Below are 20274 nucleotides of genomic sequence, written 5' to 3'. Positions count from 1 at the left end.
AAGGCATGAAATGTCATAAACAAGGCAAGGAAACAAATGGCAAACTAGGCAAAAACTGCAGCTCATATCCAGAATGCCAAACTGCTAAAAGTTCATACAAATCAGTAAGAAAAAGGCTGACCAACCATAGAACAACCATAGGACAAAGAATAGAAAGTTACCAAATTTCATCAATCCTATAATACTGTATATTTTTAAAATTTTCCTTCTCTGTGATTGGCATGCATTTTATTTTTATTTTTCCACTCATGATTTTTTAAATTGAAGTATAGTTAATTTACAATGTTGTGTTAGTTTCTGCTGTACAGCAAGGTGATTCAGTTATACATATACATACTTTTTAAATATATATTCTTTTCCATTATGGTTTATCATAGAACACTGAATATAGTTCTCTGTGTTATACAGTAGGACCTTGTTGTTTAAAGCATACATTTTGAAATAGCACCTGTCAACCAGGTAGCAATACTCCTGGAAAGATGAAAAAAGCATCTCAGATTCCAAAAAAAAATACAAATGGCCCATAAATACATGTAAAGATGCTCAATTTCATACAAAAGAAATGCAAATTAAAACCATAATGAGATTCTATTTTTCACTTACAATACTGACAAAGATAAAAAAAAAAGTTCCACGACAAAGTGTTGGCAAGAGCATGGAAACTGACGCTCATTTTCTCATCCCTTACTGGTCTGAGTAGATAAAATCTCTGTGAAGGGAAATCTGGCCACAGCTAATAAATTCAAACACACCCTTTGATCCAACCAGTTTCATTTTTAAGAAACTCATTTCACAGATATACTCACCTGTACACATGTGTGAAAAAATGTGTGTACAAGATTGTAAGGGAGTACCTAGGGCAGCAACTGATTTTAATAACAAAAACTGTAAATTTGAGTGTCCATCAGAAGAATTAAACTATGCAGCCATTAAAAAGAATGAGGCGGGCTTCCCTGGTGGCGCAGTGGTTCAGAGTCTGCCTGCCGATGCAGGGGACACGGGTTCGTGCCCCGGTCCGGGAAGATCCCACATGCCACGGAGTGGCTGGGCCCGTAAGCCATGGCTGCTGAGCCTGCGTGTCTGGAGCCTGTGCTCCGCGACGGGAGAGGCCACAACAGTGAGAGGCCCATGTATCGCAAAAAAAAAAAAAAAGAGGCAACTTTGTTTATTGATCTACAACAACCTCCAAGATAAATATAAATGAAATCAGCAGCCATACGTCTTGAACCAGCCCTACTATAAACTCTGAATTAATCTGTTCTGAAAATCCTAGTTACACGGTGCTTTTCCAATACTGTTAGGGTTTTGGTTACCTTTCGAAGTATAGGCTTTATCCTGGCATGATTAAATATGCATGTAAATCAAAACTATGTTCTTAGAGGATCCAAAATTTGTCTCAGTATGACCCAAAGAAATTCTTGGTATCTGCTTCAAAGAGTATTTAGTATAAATGACAGGCACTGTTCATTCTGAGTAATTAGACTTACTGCTTCACAAATACTTACACATAACTATATGGAGAGATGAAGAATGAGGATGGAGAGGAATAACAACACATACAGTAGTTAAGAACACATCCTTGTTGCAAGACAAACCTTGATCAGGTCTCTGCTTTCTTACTGGTGTTCAACCTTGAACAAGTTCAACTTCTCTAATACTCCATTTGAAAAATGAGAATATGGTAGCTATTGTTTAAATTAAATAAAACAATGTATATAAAACACCTAACTGCACCAACTGCCTGGCACTTGGTAAGTATTCAATACAGTAGAACTCTACACTACACTCTTAACTAACCTCCACCTAATGAATGAATCCTTGGGAAAACCACCCTTACTCTACAAACATACTGTAGTATAACTACACTTTTGTCCCTGCCAGTTGGGACAACATAATCATATGTGACATGATGATCAACTTTTAGAACAGAAAAGAGAGTTGTACGTATGTATCCTAAGTTGTATGCTCCAGAAAAGCTTGAAAAAGATAAATCACACACACAAAAACTATCAAATGTGTGAGATAACTACAGAAGAGTGAAAAGTGTCTGGAATTCCAGAATTCCAAAAGACTGAACTCTCTTAAATTCCAGAAAACAACACCTGTGTACTTTGCAAGTGTTTGAGGTTTAGATCCCACCTTTAGAACTAGACATTTTACTAAGTAATGGAACTCCAAAGGGCCCATATTCAAGGAAATGGGTTGGTCCTACATTAACAGATTGACGAATGAATGTATGGGTTTTAAGCTAAAATAAAATGTTTAACATTTTCATAAATTTTCTATTTACCACTGTTTTTATTTTATTTTAAATTTTGACTGCGTTGGGTCTTTGTTGGTGCACATAGGCTTTCTCTAGTTGCGGCGAGCAGGGGCTACTCTTCATTGCGGTGCACAGGCTCCTCATTGCAGTGGCTTCTCTTGTTGCATAGCATGGGCTCTAGGCACGCGGGCTTCAGTAGTTGTGGCTCACGGGCTCTAGAGCGCAGGTTCAGTAGTTGTGGCGCACAGGCTTAGTTGCTCCACAGCATGTGGTATCTTTCTGGACCAGGGCTTGAACCCGTGTTCCCTGCATTGGCAGGCGGATTCCTAAGCACTGCACCACCAGGGAAGCCCTACCACTGTTTTTAGATTAACCCACTACAATCCAGTCAAGTGACATATGTGTCTCTATTAAAGAAAAGCTACCCATATTAAAATGCCTACACAAACAGGTTTGTGTCTGGTAATTTCTTCAAAGTTATAATGGATCAAGACTTCTGAAAGAGACAATGACTAAAAGAAGTACTTACACACTTTCCTACCACAAAACCTATTTTTGTTTAACGCCCCTATCCGTAGAATAATTTTTTAATGACAATAGTAAGGAACAGAAAAATAACAAAGCTAAAATAGTTTGCATTTATAATAATATTCAGAAGACAGAACTACATAGAGTACAGTGATTTTATAAAATATTGTTCTTTTCACCAGCAAATATGGTGAGTCTAAACACCCTACCCTTCCTTCACAATGCCAACACTATGAAATGGTTGATTACCCAAAAAAAGCAAACAATTTTTAAACATGCTTACAGTGAATGCTATTATACTTATTAAAGAGCTACTGATAGTTATCAAATACCTTCATCCATCAAAACAATTTTTTTCCAATATCAGTTAGTACTTCTGTATGCCATGTGCACAAAAAAAGTTGATCATACATTTTAAGTATATAGAAGTCAGTTTAAAAAATGAAGTTTTTTACCTCTTTTAAGTGACCTGGCTATTTCTGGACTCATCACTAACTTAAGAAAGTCTTCTTGTGCATGTCCAAAATAGCTAGCACTGTATGCCTCAGTTCTATGAATTTATTTTAGACAACTTCACAAACCTGATCCACAAGAACACAGCCATTTAAAAAAGCAAGACATTTTGTTGTTCAATATTAAGATCTCCTAAAGGACAGCTCACATACAATCCACTAAAGCACAATCTAATTTTACTGTGTAGAAAAATAAAGGTGGGAGCATCCAATCTGATTCCGCAGACATCACATTAGCAAATAATGGTGGTTAAGAATGAAATAATGACTGAGTTTTTTCTTTCAATGTCCAATATTTGTTTAATAATCTATTAAGTTGTTAGAACATAAATACTTATTAGGTTCTTAGAACCAAACTACTAAATAAACAAGAATTCTGAGTTATTTCTTTAGGCCTAGGGTGTCATGAAAAAACTCCTGACATTAAGCATGCTGCAAATCAAAGCAGCATGGGAACTTCTACTCTACTTAAAATCTAGCTTATCTACCTAGTTAATTTGCCCATTTAAGTCTCTCCATCCTTCTCAGCTCAGATGAAATACCACCTCTTCTGTGAAATCATCTACACAATTCATGTGACATTCAAACTACCTTCTTAATTGCTTCATAGCTTACCTCCCCAACCAAGTCAGAAAAGAGCCAGCAACACTAGCTCGGTTCCTTTATATACATAATGATCCTTTCACTGGTAAAGGGATAAAGATTTATATAGGCTCACGTTCAGTCTGACATATTCTTAGCAAAAGCATTACCCAGTATGAGCAACACTAATCTTACTATAACCACCACACTATATTTAGCATGATATCAGTTACAATGAGAACAAATCACTATTAAATGTAAACAGTCACATGGAAAGGTACTATACAGTACTTGGAATAATTTGCAATCTACAATGTTTTAATGCAATTCTAATATCAAAAAAATGGACAGGGACTCCCCTGGTGGTCCAGTGGTTAAGAATCCACCTTCCAATGCAGGAGACATGGGTTCAATCCCTGGTCGGGGAACTAAGATCCCACATGCCGCCGCAGGGCAACTAAGCCCGCCCGCCACAACTTCTGAGCCCTCTCGCACTAGAGCCCACACACGAGAGCCCCCACGTGCCAAAACTGAGCCCTCGCACGGCAATCAGAGAGAAGCTTGCGCGATGCAACAAAAGATCCCACGTGCCCCAAACTAAGACCCGACGCAGCCAAATTAATTAATTACTTATTTTAAAAACGGACCAAAAAAGCCAAACAGAAAACATCAAATCACACTTATCAAGTATATATAGCCTCATAGTTATTAACTGAAATGCTGAAGATCAGCAGCCAAAGAATACAGCTTTATTTTGGCAAACAGCCAAAATACATTTGGTATGTGTTTCAGAGTTAAGGATCTCATCAAGCAAAAGAAATTAATAGAAAAATAAGGAAACTAAATCATTTTTTTCAAAATATACTGCATGCAAACTTTCATAACTTTTGAAGGAAATGTTCTCCCATCTTCACAACAGAATTTACAAAGCTAGGATCAATGTGTAGGTTCTACTTAGTGTTTTCTTTTAATTTATTTGGCCGCGCCAGGTCTTAGTTGCAGTATGCAGGATCTTCAGTTGCAACATGCGGATCTAGTTCCCTGACCAGGGATTGAACCCGTGCCCCCTACACTGGGAGTACGAAGTCTTAACCACTGGGCCATCAGGGAAACCCCCACTTGGTGTTTTTAAAGATGTTGGCACTGTAAACAAAAGAGACTTCTATAATCCCTTGTGAGTGCCTAAGTATAAACACAAGCATCAAATGTAATACTATATGCAGACGTTTAGGAAATCAAGTTAGCTTTCTATGAATTAACAAAAGCCAACAGAATTTCAATTCTAAGGTGACAACAGTGATTTTTTTAGTCTCTATGACAGGAACTGCTTAAGTGGTAAATAGCCACATTTACTCTTTATTCCCACCCCTTTCTAAAGATCCACTAAAACCGCCTTTCCCTAACTTCAGTGCTACACTTGAATTAGAACAAAGCCTACCATATAACAGATGTTCAATAAAGTAGTTTATAATTGATGTTTGTATAATTAATGACCTCTAATGACCAGATATCTGTTTCCACATCTTACCTTCAGTCCTAAAAGAATATTTGGATTCATTGATTAATTTCATATTGACAAGTAACGTTTAATTCAAGCTAAAACTCCCAAATTGTAATTCAATTGTTGTATTAAAAGGAACTTTATTAAATTGGTTTTATAAGTCCATTTTAAATTAACCAGGTTAACTGGTTAATAAGATCCAATAATTTCTCAAACTGGAAATCTTCCACCACTATCAGCAGCAGCAAGAGTAGAAATGTTGACTTAGCACTTGCTGGGTAACAGGAATTACTCCATGGGCTACACACAAATTACACATGTGATCTGAGAACAACCCTAAGATGTAGTTGTTATTATCAGCTCCATCTTCTGAAAAAAGCAATAAGCTCAGGGGAGATTAATTACGTGGCCAATATCACACCTAATAAGTGGCAGAGCTAGGACACAACTCAGGCACTGCAATCCTAGAGTCTGTGCTCTACAATCTCTTTCCTTTTGACTCTCTTCTCAAGTCAACTTTTCAGAACAAGACTGTCTTGCTGGAAACCCACTCTGGAATCTCTAAGTAGTCCTTATAAAGCTGGTGCTTCGAACTGTTGTTTCCAGGGGTCCCAAAGAATTTGCTATGGCAATGTCTGATAAATCCTCCCCAAGGGTCAACCTTAGATACTCTATTTTACTGGGTTCTTATATTTGTTAAATATTTTTGGATTCTCTTTCATCTTCTTGCCTAGACTGTCTTTTGGAGATTAAAAAATTCTGCAAGTTTCCGATCCATGTTCCATGGAAAAGCACTTCCTTGGCTGGTTTGCTCAAAACTTCTCTCCCTCAAGTTTTACGAAGGGCTTACCACACCTTAAAACCCAAGGCTTTATTTCTCCCTGTCACTTAATTAAATTTCAGCTATGTCCTGTCTTTTAACTTTCCTTGATTTTCTAGCATCTTGTCCTGAAGTTATATAAAAGATAAACATCTCAGGATAGTGCACAGTCATACAGAGCTAAAAGCATGTGTCCTCCAATAAAGAGCTGCAACACCTTCTGCTTCATCAACATTATCCTGGGTTGAGTTCTTAGTCTTGTGACATCCCAAAATTGAAATGAATCTGATACCCAAAAGCAAAAGATTCAGAATAAAAGGCAAATTATGTACATAAAATCACTATACCTTCTCCACCAAGACAAGTTTAAACAAATCAGGGAAAATGTCTTTCCATGAAAATTCTACCCTTTCCATGATTATATTTAAGATTCACCCTTAGTCTACATTGTAGTGACAAATTTTTACACTCCTCTGCTGCCCCTTCCGTGTCCTCAGAATTTTTTTTTTTTAAAGGATTCATGCACAAGACATGTCTACAGATACAGACACAAACTCTCTTCCCAAAGGGTTTATGTTCCAATTAGGTAAGGAAAAAAACAAAAAAAACCCAATCTCTGATCATCCATACTGTCTACAAACCAGTCCTGAAATATCTCAAAAGCCATCTGCCATGGAAATGCTGATTCACACAAATGAGTTGGATACTTTAAATAATATGCAGACTACAGTGCCTTCAAGCAAAAAGTACGATTTTTTCCCCCTTCAGAAAATAAGTTTTTAAAAATGATGTTCCATGTGCCTAGAAAGATCTGCTTCTCTGTACCCCAATCCCTACTCCTGGCAAACCATTACTTTTAGTTCAGTCCTTGACTTAAAATTCTGCCTTCTCTTTTCTAGTCTCAACTGAATTCTCAAATGATGCTTTCCTATACACTCCAAAATTCTCTTTCAGAGCCTAATCATAATTTTAGATTTTATATTTACTTTTTTATTTGCTTTACGTAGACAGGAACCAGATTTACTACTATACCTAGCACTGCCCAACACACAGAAGGTACTCAATTATTAACTGACTGAATTAATAAGCATTACTGGATTCCCTCAATATCACAATCTCTCAGTAATTTGGCAGTTTGAGGAAAAAAAAACAGAAAGGAAGCATACCACCTAAAATAACAGCGAAATTAGCTACTAAATTAATAACTTAAATATTATGATGTCTTCCCGAAAGTTCAAGACTACTAAACTGCTCTATTCCCTTAAAAGTTAACAGCTCCTTCACAAAGAATGAACAATGGACTTCTTAAAATTTGTTACAAGTCCAACTACGAAGTGTTTAAAATCCTGTGCAAAACTGTTATCAACCTCTTCCTAATATTAAAATGAATTAAGATATTTTTCACTGACTCATCACAAATTTGGCAACTTAATCTTTCTGACTATTCTGGTCTTCTTATTGCTACCTCATGAGGTACCTCTCCCACTAATGTGCATTCCAAGATGGCCAAAGGAACATAAATATACTGCAAAAGAAATACTTTAGGGAGGGGAAAAAAAAAAAAAGATGGGAGCAGGCAAACACACAACAAACAAAATATAAAAACATTTAGCAGTGGTGGTTTTGAAAAGTAACTTGTCTACTGGGACTGGATAGCTATTTAAGGCTAGTCTAACATACTGTGCACTAATTTACACTAGATCCAATCCTCTAAAATAGCATAATATTAGACCTAGAACCTAGACATATATGTGTCCCAAACACTGAAGAAACTATCTTTGGACCATTAATCTGTATAAAGATGATTTAAAGATATAATTAGGCTAAAGTACTCTCAAACTTATTTAATTAGTAAACACGTATTTGTTCAGTATACACAACGAATGAGGAAGGGCATGGTTAAATTCTCAGCTCCTAAGACAGAATCTTTGTAAGTTAGTCCTCTTTACCATCCTTCTATGGGTGAAAATTAAAGGCTTCTTCTGGCTACACAGTAGATACATAAGCATTTTATATCTATATATGAAAATAGTTTATGGAGGGTACTGATAGTTGTCTGATGTATTCACTCTTCCTACCCAATTAACTATGTAACCGATCCTCGTTAAGTTAAAGCTTTAAATGTTTTGAACACTGGGTTCTCAAGAAATGAGTTGATAGATGACTATACAAAATACATACAGGGATTCGTAAGACACTGCACTTAATGAAGCACTTCCATTAGTTAAAACTACCACTAACCCTGTACTACTAGGATTTGATATCACTTAAAGATAATACCAAGTCAGCTTCTAGCTCTTCAGAAGATTCTAGAAGAAATTCCAATAAGCTTACCCTGTCAAGAATTAAAGTTTTTTAAATTTTATTATAGCCTCCAGAAACCATTCCATTAAAAAAATATCACAATGCCAAAGATACTTTCATTTTGAGCTATCATATGTTACTTGTCACTCCCTATTAACTGAACCAAAATCTTTCACAAGCATACACCTTTTAAAAGCCTACCACTTCCTACTACAAACATACACAACACACCTTCTGTCCCAACACTGCATGTAACTTTCTCATCTCCGAATTTCCAAATTCTGTTCCCCTGCTCAACTGTGGCTTTAAAAAAAAAAAATCAATGCATACTGAATCAAATTTTAGAATATTATTCCTCCTAAAGGTGAGTAAAATCTGCCTTTTATTATCCTCAATTGCTTGACATTATCTAATCTTAAATAAAAAAATCGTAAGTTAAGATTTTGCTTATGTAGTGTTTTTGTCAATTATATTGTAATTACAACCAACCAATAATGTGATTACACTAAAAAGATTTATTCAATGAAGATTAAGGTTTAAGCCAAAAACATGTCTCATAAAGTCATAAAGACAAGCTGAAGTAAACACCTAAGTTCAATTGCTATTAAAAATGAAACAATCTGAAGTTCTAATAAAACAGTATATCAAAGAAACTAAGAAATTGAAATGAAATTTGAGGGTAACAATGTTCTGATTATGGAAAAATTTTAAGTTGTGATATCACAGTTACATTTCAAGAAATCTTATCTTCGAGAGATGCATTGAAATATTTAGATGAAAGTGTATGATGCCTAGGATTTACTTCAAATTATATGGGACATATAAAAGGTTGAGATATGGATGAAATAAGATTGGCCAAGTTTGAAGATGCAAGACAAATAAACATGAGTTCATTACAGTATTATTCTACTTTTACATACATTTGAAGTTTTCTGTAAAATATATAGTTTCCCCCATAACACAGTATGTACCTCTGCCATCAAAGACTCATGTCACTGTCCATGTAACATTTTATTCCCAATTGTCTTTTAAAAACAACCTGAGGGAGAAGATTGTATCATGACAAGGAAACTGTTTTTAACAAATGATTGAAATGTCATACATACACAGAATAAACAAATTTTAAAAAGGGGAAGATTTTCAAAAGCATTACCATCAGGCAACAAACATCACTACTTACGCAGAATGGAAGTGTTAAGATGAAGATAAAAAACTAGGGAAATTAAAGAAAATGTTAGAAAAAAGATCAGTATGGTTGTCAATCATGTGCACCATGGTATAATGAAGAGGAACGAGGTCTTTGAGGAGACTCCAAGAGTATATCACAAGACAAAAGATTCCTCCTTTTAGCTCATAACATATGCATGGTAATAGCTGTACAGTTAACATTAAAAGCTCTCTCACCCAAATAAATCATACCCCTTCCCACACATCATTTGTTCTAAAAGTAACTGTCCTTTACTAAATATATCATTTTACTTTTCTATCATATTTAAATGATACAACATTTCACCTAAGATATTGCACCAAGTAACTAAAAAATCTGACCTTTGAACTTCAATGACCACTGAATAGCTATACATATATTACTACCAAGAAAAAGAATCCATATTAAAAAGTCATCTAGTAAGCATAAGAAGGTCTAATCTGGATTATTCTAAAGTCAGATGGCTTGAGACTCCACTAGCAAAGTCCCCTATCTAGTGGCAGAAAATAAAAACAGAGGGGAAAAAAGTGTTCATTTTTAAAGATAATACTTACTTAAGAATGGTTTTTGCACTACTGCAGTCTTCAAATCGAATGGAGTAACCAACTTCCTGGCCCAACATCACATCCATTTCATCAGCAACTCTCTGGGCCACACTCATTGCAGCCACTCTCCTGGGTTGGGTACAGGCAACTCCTCTTTTGGGTCCTGGTAATGATCGCATGTACTCCACACACCACTGTGGAATCTATCAAATAATTTCACATTTAAATTAATTCTACTCTGCCTGTGCATCAGGTATATTTAACATGAAGTGTTTTATCTCATTCTAATAATTTAAAACAAAATTCAATTTAGGCACACCACAAATTATTACTTATGACTTATAATAGCATGAGCTCTCCAAGCCAAGGAAGGGTCATGTATAACACTGATATGTCATAACTGTACTCCTCAGTGAGCTAGGTCCACTGAGGCTTTGCTGAACATGCTCTATGGTGTCAGTGTTCCACCACCAAGCATTTCTCTCTGCACTGGAAAAATTCCAACTTATGAAAATTCTACTTCATAACAAATGTTAGTTCCCAAAAATATTCTAAGAAACTGTAACTTAAATTCCTATACAATTTAAGTTACAAATTCAGCTCATACTTGGTAAGCCAGCAGAATCTAACTCCTATCCTTCTCCCCTCAGAAGTATGCACAATGGAAACACCTTAGGTACATCTTAAAAGTTAATTTTAGTTAACTATCAAACTCAAATTCAATAGGACCTATAGAAGCAGCAACAGCACTTCCCTGAAGGAGGGAAATGAAGGGTAAACAAGGAAAAAAAAGACCAACAAGCATAAGTAGTTGGTTGTTGCCATGATGACACTGCATTTCCTAGCTGTTCCATTATCAATAGAAACTAAGATATTTGATAATTTAATGGTTCTTCTCTACTCACTTACCTGTGAAAGAACCATGGGAAAAATCTAAGTGCTTACTACATTAAATTGGAATCCACTCCTACAAGAAGGACATGATGGATCTCCATCAAAGCCTCCAAAAGCCTAACAGATTTTAATGCTACAGGAAACGTGGCATTTTTTTGGTATAGGATTTGTACAGTGATATTTGAAGAATACTAGTTGTACTATTACTACTTTTTTTTTTTTTTTTTTGTGGTACACGGGCCTCTCACTGTTGTGGCCTCTCCCGTTGAGAAGCACAGGCTCCGGACGCGCAGGCTCAGCAGCCATGGCTCACGGGCCCAGCTGCTCCGCGGCATGTGGGATCTTCCCGGACCGGGGCACGAACCCGTGTCCCCCGCGTTGGCAGGCGGACTCTCAACCACTGCGCCACCAGGAAAGCCCTATTACTACATTTTAGTTAGATTCCTTCTGCAATTTTGTTTGGAGAATTTCACTTTCTGATAGGCACAAAAAGATAACCAAAAATGGCTAATTATTCTTAATGGTTTTGAGTCAAAGTTTAATAGGAGTATGTGGAAAAAGCATTTGCATGAAATTCACTATTTACAGTTGTTTCCCTTTGAATACCCCAAATCCCTGCAATCCTAGGTATCCATGTACCTTAAGTATTAAAAAAAAAAAAAATACTAATCCAAAAAATCACAAATCTTGTTTTGCGTTCACCTGCCCTTCTTCTCCACTAACTGCTACTAAATAAACTCATCTCTGAAATAAGGTTAATCATATAAGACCACAGAAGAGCAGTATGAAATAAATATAACTTTGGCTATGAGACAAAGGGACAGAGTTTTAAATACTGAACCCACCTATATCTACAGTGTAACCTAGGGCAACCCACTAAACCTCTCATAAATCAAAGCCTCATTTTGCTCATCTGTAAAATGGTGATTAACAACTTCCTTGCATGGCTGTTGAAAAACTTAAATGAGATAATACAAACTACATAGTGCCTGGCTTTACCCAACTGCTGACTAAATGGGTGCTATTAATACTACACAAACTAGATAAACCAGTTGAAATAATTATTAAAAATATAATATTAATAAGCTTAGAGTTATATCTTTTCATGTATTCTTTAAATTTCCATAAGGTGATAAAAATAAACCAACAGTTTTAGCTTCTAACATCAGCATTACATTTCCTCCGTTTAAAAAGAAAAACCATACTTAGGCTCAGTCTTATATTATATAACAAAAGCCTCCAATCTGGGTTGCTATTGTAGCCTTCAAAATGTCTCCATGAAATACTCAAATTGACAGACTTGTGGCATTGTGTAACTTAAATTATACACATACAGGATAACCCGTACATGTAGTATGCTCAAATCTAAACATGTTCACAGGTACATAAACATGGAAAATCAGGCCCGTAGGAAACACAGCAATTATTTCTGCGTGATAAGTAATTATTAAATTCATTTCAACACTTTCCTGAATTTTCCAAATTTTCTACAATAGCCAGGGGCTGCTATTTTTGTAAAATCTAAGAAATTTTCTGATGGATCAGGCTCAAGCATCTGAAAATGAAAATATGGTTACCTCGCTCATAGCAAGAAAATGCAAATTAAAAATTACACTGAAATACCATTTTTCTCCTGTCAGATTTGCAAAAGTTCAAGTTCAGTAGTACACTCTAGTGGTTTCCCACATATGCTCTCATACATACTCACGGAACGGTAAACTGATACGTTCCCTATAGAAGGCTATTTGGCTGTACGTTCCACAACTATAATCCATCTTCTGACCCAATAATTTCTACTTCTGAGAATTTATCCTAAAGATATACTTGCCCATGAAAAACAACCATGAGAAGCAGCCTAAATGTCTATAACATGGGCCTAGTAAATAATGGTTCATCCATGTTTGAAAAATATCCTAAATATATTTCTAATACAACACTAACATGTGTGTTTAGTTCAGGGGTGGGGAGGACAGGGACATTATTGGATGGAGGTCACAAGTAAAAAGACTTTACTTAGCTCTTCTATTTTTTTTTTTTTAAAGAATAGATAATATTCACATAGTTCAAAACAATTATAAAAACAAAGAAATGAAAATGACAAAAACAAAACCACTCCAATGGTTCAGCTCTCTCCACCCAAGCACTGGAAAACAAACCTTGTGCCTCCAAATATGTACCACCCCAGATTCAAAGTGGGTGGGAGAGTATCACTGCCATAATTTACATAATAAAACTGGAAAAAAACAGCACCGCTGTTTTTCCAAAGAGACTCAGGAAAACAGGTACTCCCTACAGGATTCCAACTCCATAAGTCACTAAAAGTTGCTAAACATAAAAGCAGCTATGCTTCAAAAAGTTCTGACAGACAGCCAATGAGAATAACCACCAGAACCAAATACGCAACATTTAGTAAACATAAACATTAATGAAGTACGTACTGTGGTATTCAATAACTCACCTGTGTTGTTTTACCAGACCCAGTCTCACCAACAAGTACAAAGGATTGATGTCTAACCAGAATATCTGTAAACCTATCCTTGTACTCCCAAACAGGGAGCTGAAGCCGTTTCTTCAGAATATCATAGTATCGAGGCGTATGGGGTAAGTTGGTAAATGGATTAATGCACTGTGGAAGTGATGTGTGTCCTGCATGTCCGGTGTGTGTAGAATGAGCAGAATGTGTTGAATGTGCTGAATGTGCCGAGTGGGTTGAGTGAGCTGAATGGGAAGCTTTTAAAGGTGGTAATCCAGCACTGATAAGCATAGCATTCGTGGAAGCTCGCAATTCTTTCTCCTTTTCTTTCTCCCTCTCCCGCTCTCTATCTCCTCTATCTCGTTCTCGTTCCCGATCTTTAGACCGATCTTCACGATCACGGTCACGATCTCGATCCTTCCTAAAAAAAAAAAAATTTATAACTCAGATTCCAAATTTTATGCAAAATCTTCATAGCGGCGTTATAGTCACAAGAAAGTAAAATGTCCAACAACCAAATAAACTGATATAAAACTCGAAGTATCAGAAACAATGAAAAAGAACTTGTAATCAAGGATCCTCCATGCCTTATCCATAAACATCTTTCCCTTCCTTAATGATGCTTCAAATTCTATTAAGGAACAGTCTCTTTCCACCTTTAGCCATTCTGCATGTAAAATCCTTTCCTTCTTAGAAATTAAAAACTGAGGGCAGTGTGGGAAAAAGGTAGGGACAAATTAGGCAAAAAGAGAATGGCATCAGAGTCTTTCCCAGATTCTCCTTCAGGTTACATGAAAAGGTATTTTCACACTGAAAGTATGTTCAAAATTTAGCAAGAACTAAGTCTTTTATTGCTTCTGGCCTCAAAGACAATTCCACCTCACATTACAGTAATACAAACAAAATTCAGCACAAAATTCCGAGTTAAAGAATTAGCAAGTTTATTTTCCTAAGTTAACGCTTTCCAAATTTTGTTCAAAATGCATATATTGCTCTATAAGGAAAACTAAAACTTTTTATTCTTGTTTTCATTGTTTACTCTTGCATGTATCCTTAACAGCAATAGTAAAAAACACTGGAAGTACTTTGTAAAACCTATGTATACTTTGATCATCCATAAAGGAAAAGTAGCTCATTTAAAAACAAGCTTCACTGAACACTATTAAGTTGTTTAAAATGTTTAAATTATGCAGATGACCACCATATCAACCTTAGGTCATTTAGCCAATTCCAGCATCTACTTCTAGATACTAGAGATGATCCCTAACCAGTAAGAATTTTAAAATTATCTGTACTTATTCATTTTACTAATCTAGTTTATTTCAGACTAAATCCTATAGCAGACAAATGTGCCACAAGGTGTTTGGACTCATTTGAAATAGTGAGGCAACTTGGAACCATGACACAAGCTGCTAAACATGTCATTGTTCCTTATCCATAACACACACAAGACATACAAATTTCCCATGCCCCAATTATCAGTAGCAGACTAGGGAAGACCATTCATTCTGATGTAATGGCAAATCAGCTGGGCAACAGTTACTCCCCTTCGTAGAATACAGCTAAAATGCTGAGCCCAGCATGAGTTAGGATGGTTCCCCAATTACAAAAATGGTAAGCTGACCAATTATATTTGATATTGTCCCTTCTAAAATAAATAATTCTATTCCACAGGAACTTGCCTAAATAGAGAAAAGCCTTATTATATGTTCACAAATATTCATACACACATATATTTTTTACATATATATAATCTTTTCATGTATATATATATAAAAAGCGAGTCTCCCTTCCCCCAACCCAATGTTCACCTTCTACAGAATTACAGGACATACAAGCTAGGATCGGAGCTTCTCATCCCATGTGGCATAAAGAGAAAGAAATCAAAGGAACCTAAAGGATAACCTACTCAGCATACAAACTGAAGTCCCACAACTCAGAACTTAAGCTTCCTGGCCTATCTTCGCAATATACCATCAACCATCCTTTCTTTGCTTCTCTCATTCTGCTCCAGTTTAACGTGCTTGTAATTAAATAAGTATTTGCACAGCTCCAAAATGTAAATGAGAAAAAGTTTACAACAGGATAGATAGATACGTGTCCAGCAAAGTGAGAAGCACTGTAGTCAGGAATGGATTCAAAGACTAGACATTTTATAGTTCATAGAACATAAAGAATCCTTAAAGAACATCTGGTCTAAATAATACATGTTTTTCAAGGGCCTACTTCACCAGACACTTTATTACCAAAAATAACTGCAACAGAGGAAGCATAAAATACATTCTGAAGACACAAAGATTAACTGCTGACCATGAATTGGGGTTTAACTCTAATATAAGAGTAAAAGGAGCACGAGCACCTAGATCACAGTTGCATAACCACTGGAAAGGTATAAGCCTCAATTTACTAATCTGCAAAGCGAGAAGTATTAATAAAATAGTCTCTTAGATTAAAATAAGAAAGCAAATTCAATCACCTAGAAATGTTGCCTGTGATTCCAACTACCCACCTTCAACAGGAAAGGGAAGATAAAAATTAGGGTCAGTGGGGGGGGGGGGGCTCAAACCCACTGCTTCATAAATATATGCAGAATATTGTGTATATGCATGTTTTCTTTTTTAAACAGGCACCTTTATTATAAAGGAGTTTGTTACTTAGAAGATTTACTAATCGAGGTATAATGCTTAAAAAACTAATTATCAAAGCAGTGATCACTTAGCCACAATAATGGCAGGGAGAGACACAACAGGACACATTTGTTTAGCACGTGGTTCAGTATTTTATCTCAGCTTAATCCTGGCTCAACACTTAAGCTATATGACCACATTTATTTCTTTCCTCATCTTTAAAAAGCTCTTGTGGGGTACTGCAAGGGTTAAATGAGTTAATATATGTAATGTGCTTAAAGTAGTGCCTGGAACATAATAAATGCCCAATAAACATTGGTTATCATTTATTTTTTAAATTTAAAACACCACGTTAAAATTCTACATGGAGTAACAGAAACTAAAGAAATGCTAATGAAGATGTAAACTGGTTATCAAAATCAGAGTATTTTAAACAAGCATTGATTTTAATCTGGTAATCTCACTTTCAGAGACTTCTAGGGATATAAGTACACATAAGGATGTTCATCACACTTTTCACTTGTAAGACTAGGAAACTACCAAAACGTCAGTGAACAGGAAATTGGTTAAATAAGTTATGATACCCCTTTACAAGTGGAATACTATGCAGCCAATGAAAAGAATAATGGATATCCATTCCACAGTTTATAAAGTATTTCTGGGTGAATTTAAAGAAATCAAAGCACAAATAATACATATTAAAAGATCCTACTGGTATCAAATAGGATACCTGTGAATAAATATGCAGAGATCTAAAAAAATTTTCATCAAGGGATTAAATAAAGATGGGGATGAAGATTTCTGATAATTTTTTTCCCTTTTCTTTATATCTTTACGAATGGACGTTTCTTGTGTTCCCTGGGGCAAGTTACTTAACCTCATCACAGAACTGCAGTGAAAACCTGTTTATAAAGCACCTGAAAGTTTTGGGATTTTTAACCGAAAAAATTCTTATCAGGCAGTAATATCAGAAACTAACATCAAAGTGAAAAATGTCCCTGTTTTCAAAATTTTTTTCCATACTTCAACATTAAGTTGTCTTTTGGTTAATAATTTTACACAGAAAATGTTGTGGGAAAAATGGAAAAAGGAATAAGGTCAATATGTAACAGAAACCTTCAACTTCTCTACCTGTTTCCAAACTTAAAATATAGCAAGAGTAAATAAAGCCATATATAGTTTGGGAGCATGAATTTGAGTAAAATCTCTCACTTAATTACCTTCCCTTCTGAGTAGCGGGGAAAATGGGACATCCATGTTTGGCAGTGGAGTTCACAAGACTGACAGGCCTACCCTCTCATGTAAAACCACCTGCTACTTAGCAGGGCTTTAAAAAAAGAAAAGAAAAATCTGCAAGATTGCATGACAGTCAACAAATTATTTTGTTGACTTTTTAAATTATTAAATATGGAAAAAAAAACCCCTAAGCACTAATAAACACTCCAAGCCCACTGCTAAAGAAAGTCCTATCAGAAATGACATTCAGGTGACACAGAAATGAGTATACAAATGTCCCTCCAAAATATCTCAGAACTTGAGCTTTATTCCAAAGATGAACTCTCGTTCATTTACAGGTAGATGTCATATATAATATCCAAGAGAATCAAAAGGTCACCACCAAAGACTTAAAAAGTCCACATTTTTACTAAGGATGTCGGATTTGCAAGGAAAGGGGAACAAACCCATGTACATATCATGGGCCCACTAATCCCCCCAAAAGCATTTAAATGGTGCACATACACACAAATATTAGTAAGTGAATTCATTCCTTCCCCGTATATTTTTTTCCAATCTGAATTCTGTGAGAGGCATTAGTTGCATCTTAGCCAGATGACAAGCAATTTATTTTTGCTTCACAGGAACAAAGAACCAAGTGTTCCCTACTTTACCAACCCATTGTAAATGTCATTAAAATAGGCTGTAATGACTCTTAACTACAGTCACAGTCTGTGTGCTGTACTGGAAAAAGCAAGAGGCTAAGATTGAAAATTAAAAGATCAAGGTTCTAGATCCACCTGTAAACTGTAAGGTTGCACAAGCCACCTTAACAACTCTGGGTCTCCATTTCTCATCCCTCGAGTGGAGCCGAGTATACGCTCTTTAAAGTCACTTCCAGCTCTAAGGAGCCTGTGACTTGTAGCTCAAATGTGCTCAAGTTCTGCTGTGTGTGTTGGGGTCAGGGAGAGAAAGCTGACACAGAACACTGTAAACTAAAAAATGTACACGATTAAACTGTTATATATTTATGCTTTCCATATTCAATATACGGAAAGCCACCAAAAAGTATACCCTATCCTGGCTTATACTCCTCAGACACAGACACCTCAATCAACCGAAAGGAAGGACTCTGAGTGAACAAAAGTTATACAGACTTGACACAGTGATTCTGCACACGTACACACACACTAAAATGCAAAATTATGCAAAGTATTGAAGATATTCAGACTTTCATGTCTCTGCCTGAATTATCCAAATAAACCTCTGTACTTCAGGAACGAAAAGTACACACTGGACAAGAAATGATTTTGATGCAATTGCTAAGGTTAACTGTTAAATTCCTCTGCACCTTTAAGAAAAGGTAAGTAGAAAGGAATCTGAAACACCACGGGCGTGGTCTACTTCAACTCCCAAGCAACCTCCCGACAGGCGATACTTTGCCGTTAACACTAAAAACTTTTGAAAAGGGTCTTCTCGTTTCAAAAGCTACCTAGGAACGAGGGCCGGGGAGGGACACAGAAAACAAGAATTTATTGGAAAAAAAGAATGCCTTCTAATTGCTATCCCGGGGATGCCCAATAACTACTGTTTTGGCCAAAGCAGGAAATAAAGGAGATGGCGGGAGCGTGGGCAGAGAGCGGAAGTTTGCCTAGTATCTACTTTGAAGTGTTTGAATGGACCGAGGCACGCACTCTCCCGCCAAAGTATAAACTCCGCGTCTCCAAACCACCAGCCCTCCAGCCCATCAGGTATACTCCACATTTTCCTTTCTCCCGGCTGGCCCTCTACTCTCCCCTCCCCCGAGAACTCCTCGTCCGCACGCCTCACTCTACTCCCAGCACCTCCACCCCAGCCTACACAAGAATCCACGCGCTTCGCTCACTTTCCGGCCTCCGCTTCTCCCCTTGCTGGGCGCCCAGCCGCCCCCCAAGGTCCTCTCCCCGACCCCGCTGGCTGAGAAGTACCTGGTGCCCTTGGAAACGATTACTCCCGCCGCGCCCTCCCCCACCCTCTCCCCAGGCTCCAGGCCTTACCAGGAGCCCAGGCCACGAGGTCCGCGGTTCCCTCCCGTCCGCTCCCCTCGAAGTGACTCTTGCTCGACTCCGCCCGGGGAGGAGGCACCCTACTGGCCACGACAGGCCTCTCCGCTCTCCCGACTGGGCCGGGCGGCCACCGCGCCACTCAGCTCCCCGCGCCCTTGCTGGGCCGAACGCCTGGGGGTCCGCTCTCCCGCGCCCCGCCGCCAGTGACCCGAGCCCAGAAGAAAACAAAAGAGTCAGGGCCCGTGGCCCGCTCGGCCTAGCCCTCCCTGGCCCGCTCCCGGCCGGGACCCCAACAAAGCCTGAGCCCCTGCCTCGCGCCCCCGGCCTGGCTTACCCATCGGTCCCCGCACGCTTCTTGCCGGAGGGGTAATCCTCCCCCAGGTCCAACCGGTGTCGCTTAGACATCTTCGGACTCTTCGAGCGGGTGGTTACGAAGGAAGAAAAAAAGAGAACCTAGCGGCTCTATCGGTGCGGTCGAAGGCAGCTACAAAACTCTGGAGGACCCCCACCCCTCCCGCTACAACAGCCTACACCGTGCGGCCGGAACCAGGAGCTAAAATGGCGGCGGCGATGAGGGCTGGGCCTGCGCGCGCGCTTCCGCGGTATGCTATGCGTGCGTGCGTACGTGCGTGCGTGCGTGCGTACGTGGTGCGCGCGCACGCATAGGAGGCGGGAACTCAAGCCCCGCCCACCGCCTCGTTGACCCGCCCTTATTCCGCCCTCCGCCTGGCAGGCACTTCCCGCCCTCTGGGCGGGTG

The 20274-nt window shown here is 37.8% G+C and overlaps 1 protein-coding gene across 1 annotated transcript in view; it reads right to left on the bottom strand.

The window, feature by feature from the left end:
• Nucleotides 1-20068, bottom strand: part of DHX15 (DEAH-box helicase 15) — a 52372-nt gene extending 32304 nt beyond the window's left edge. The window contains exons 1-3 of the mRNA XM_082652732.1: nucleotides 19851-20068; nucleotides 13615-14050; nucleotides 10272-10465 (exon numbers count right to left, since the gene is read on the bottom strand). Of these exons, the coding sequence (XP_082508858.1) occupies nucleotides 10272-10465; nucleotides 13615-14050; nucleotides 19851-19921 (701 nt within the window). The 5' untranslated portion in view covers nucleotides 19922-20068. The remainder of the gene's footprint in view (nucleotides 1-10271; nucleotides 10466-13614; nucleotides 14051-19850) is intronic.
• Between the last annotated feature and the right edge of the window lie 206 nt (nucleotides 20069-20274).

Source organism: Grampus griseus, assembly GCF_964374135.1.
Source record: "Grampus griseus genome assembly, chromosome: 4".
NCBI classification, from domain to species: domain Eukaryota; kingdom Metazoa; phylum Chordata; class Mammalia; order Artiodactyla; family Delphinidae; genus Grampus; species Grampus griseus.
This window is presented reverse-complemented; position numbering and strand designations above follow the sequence as displayed.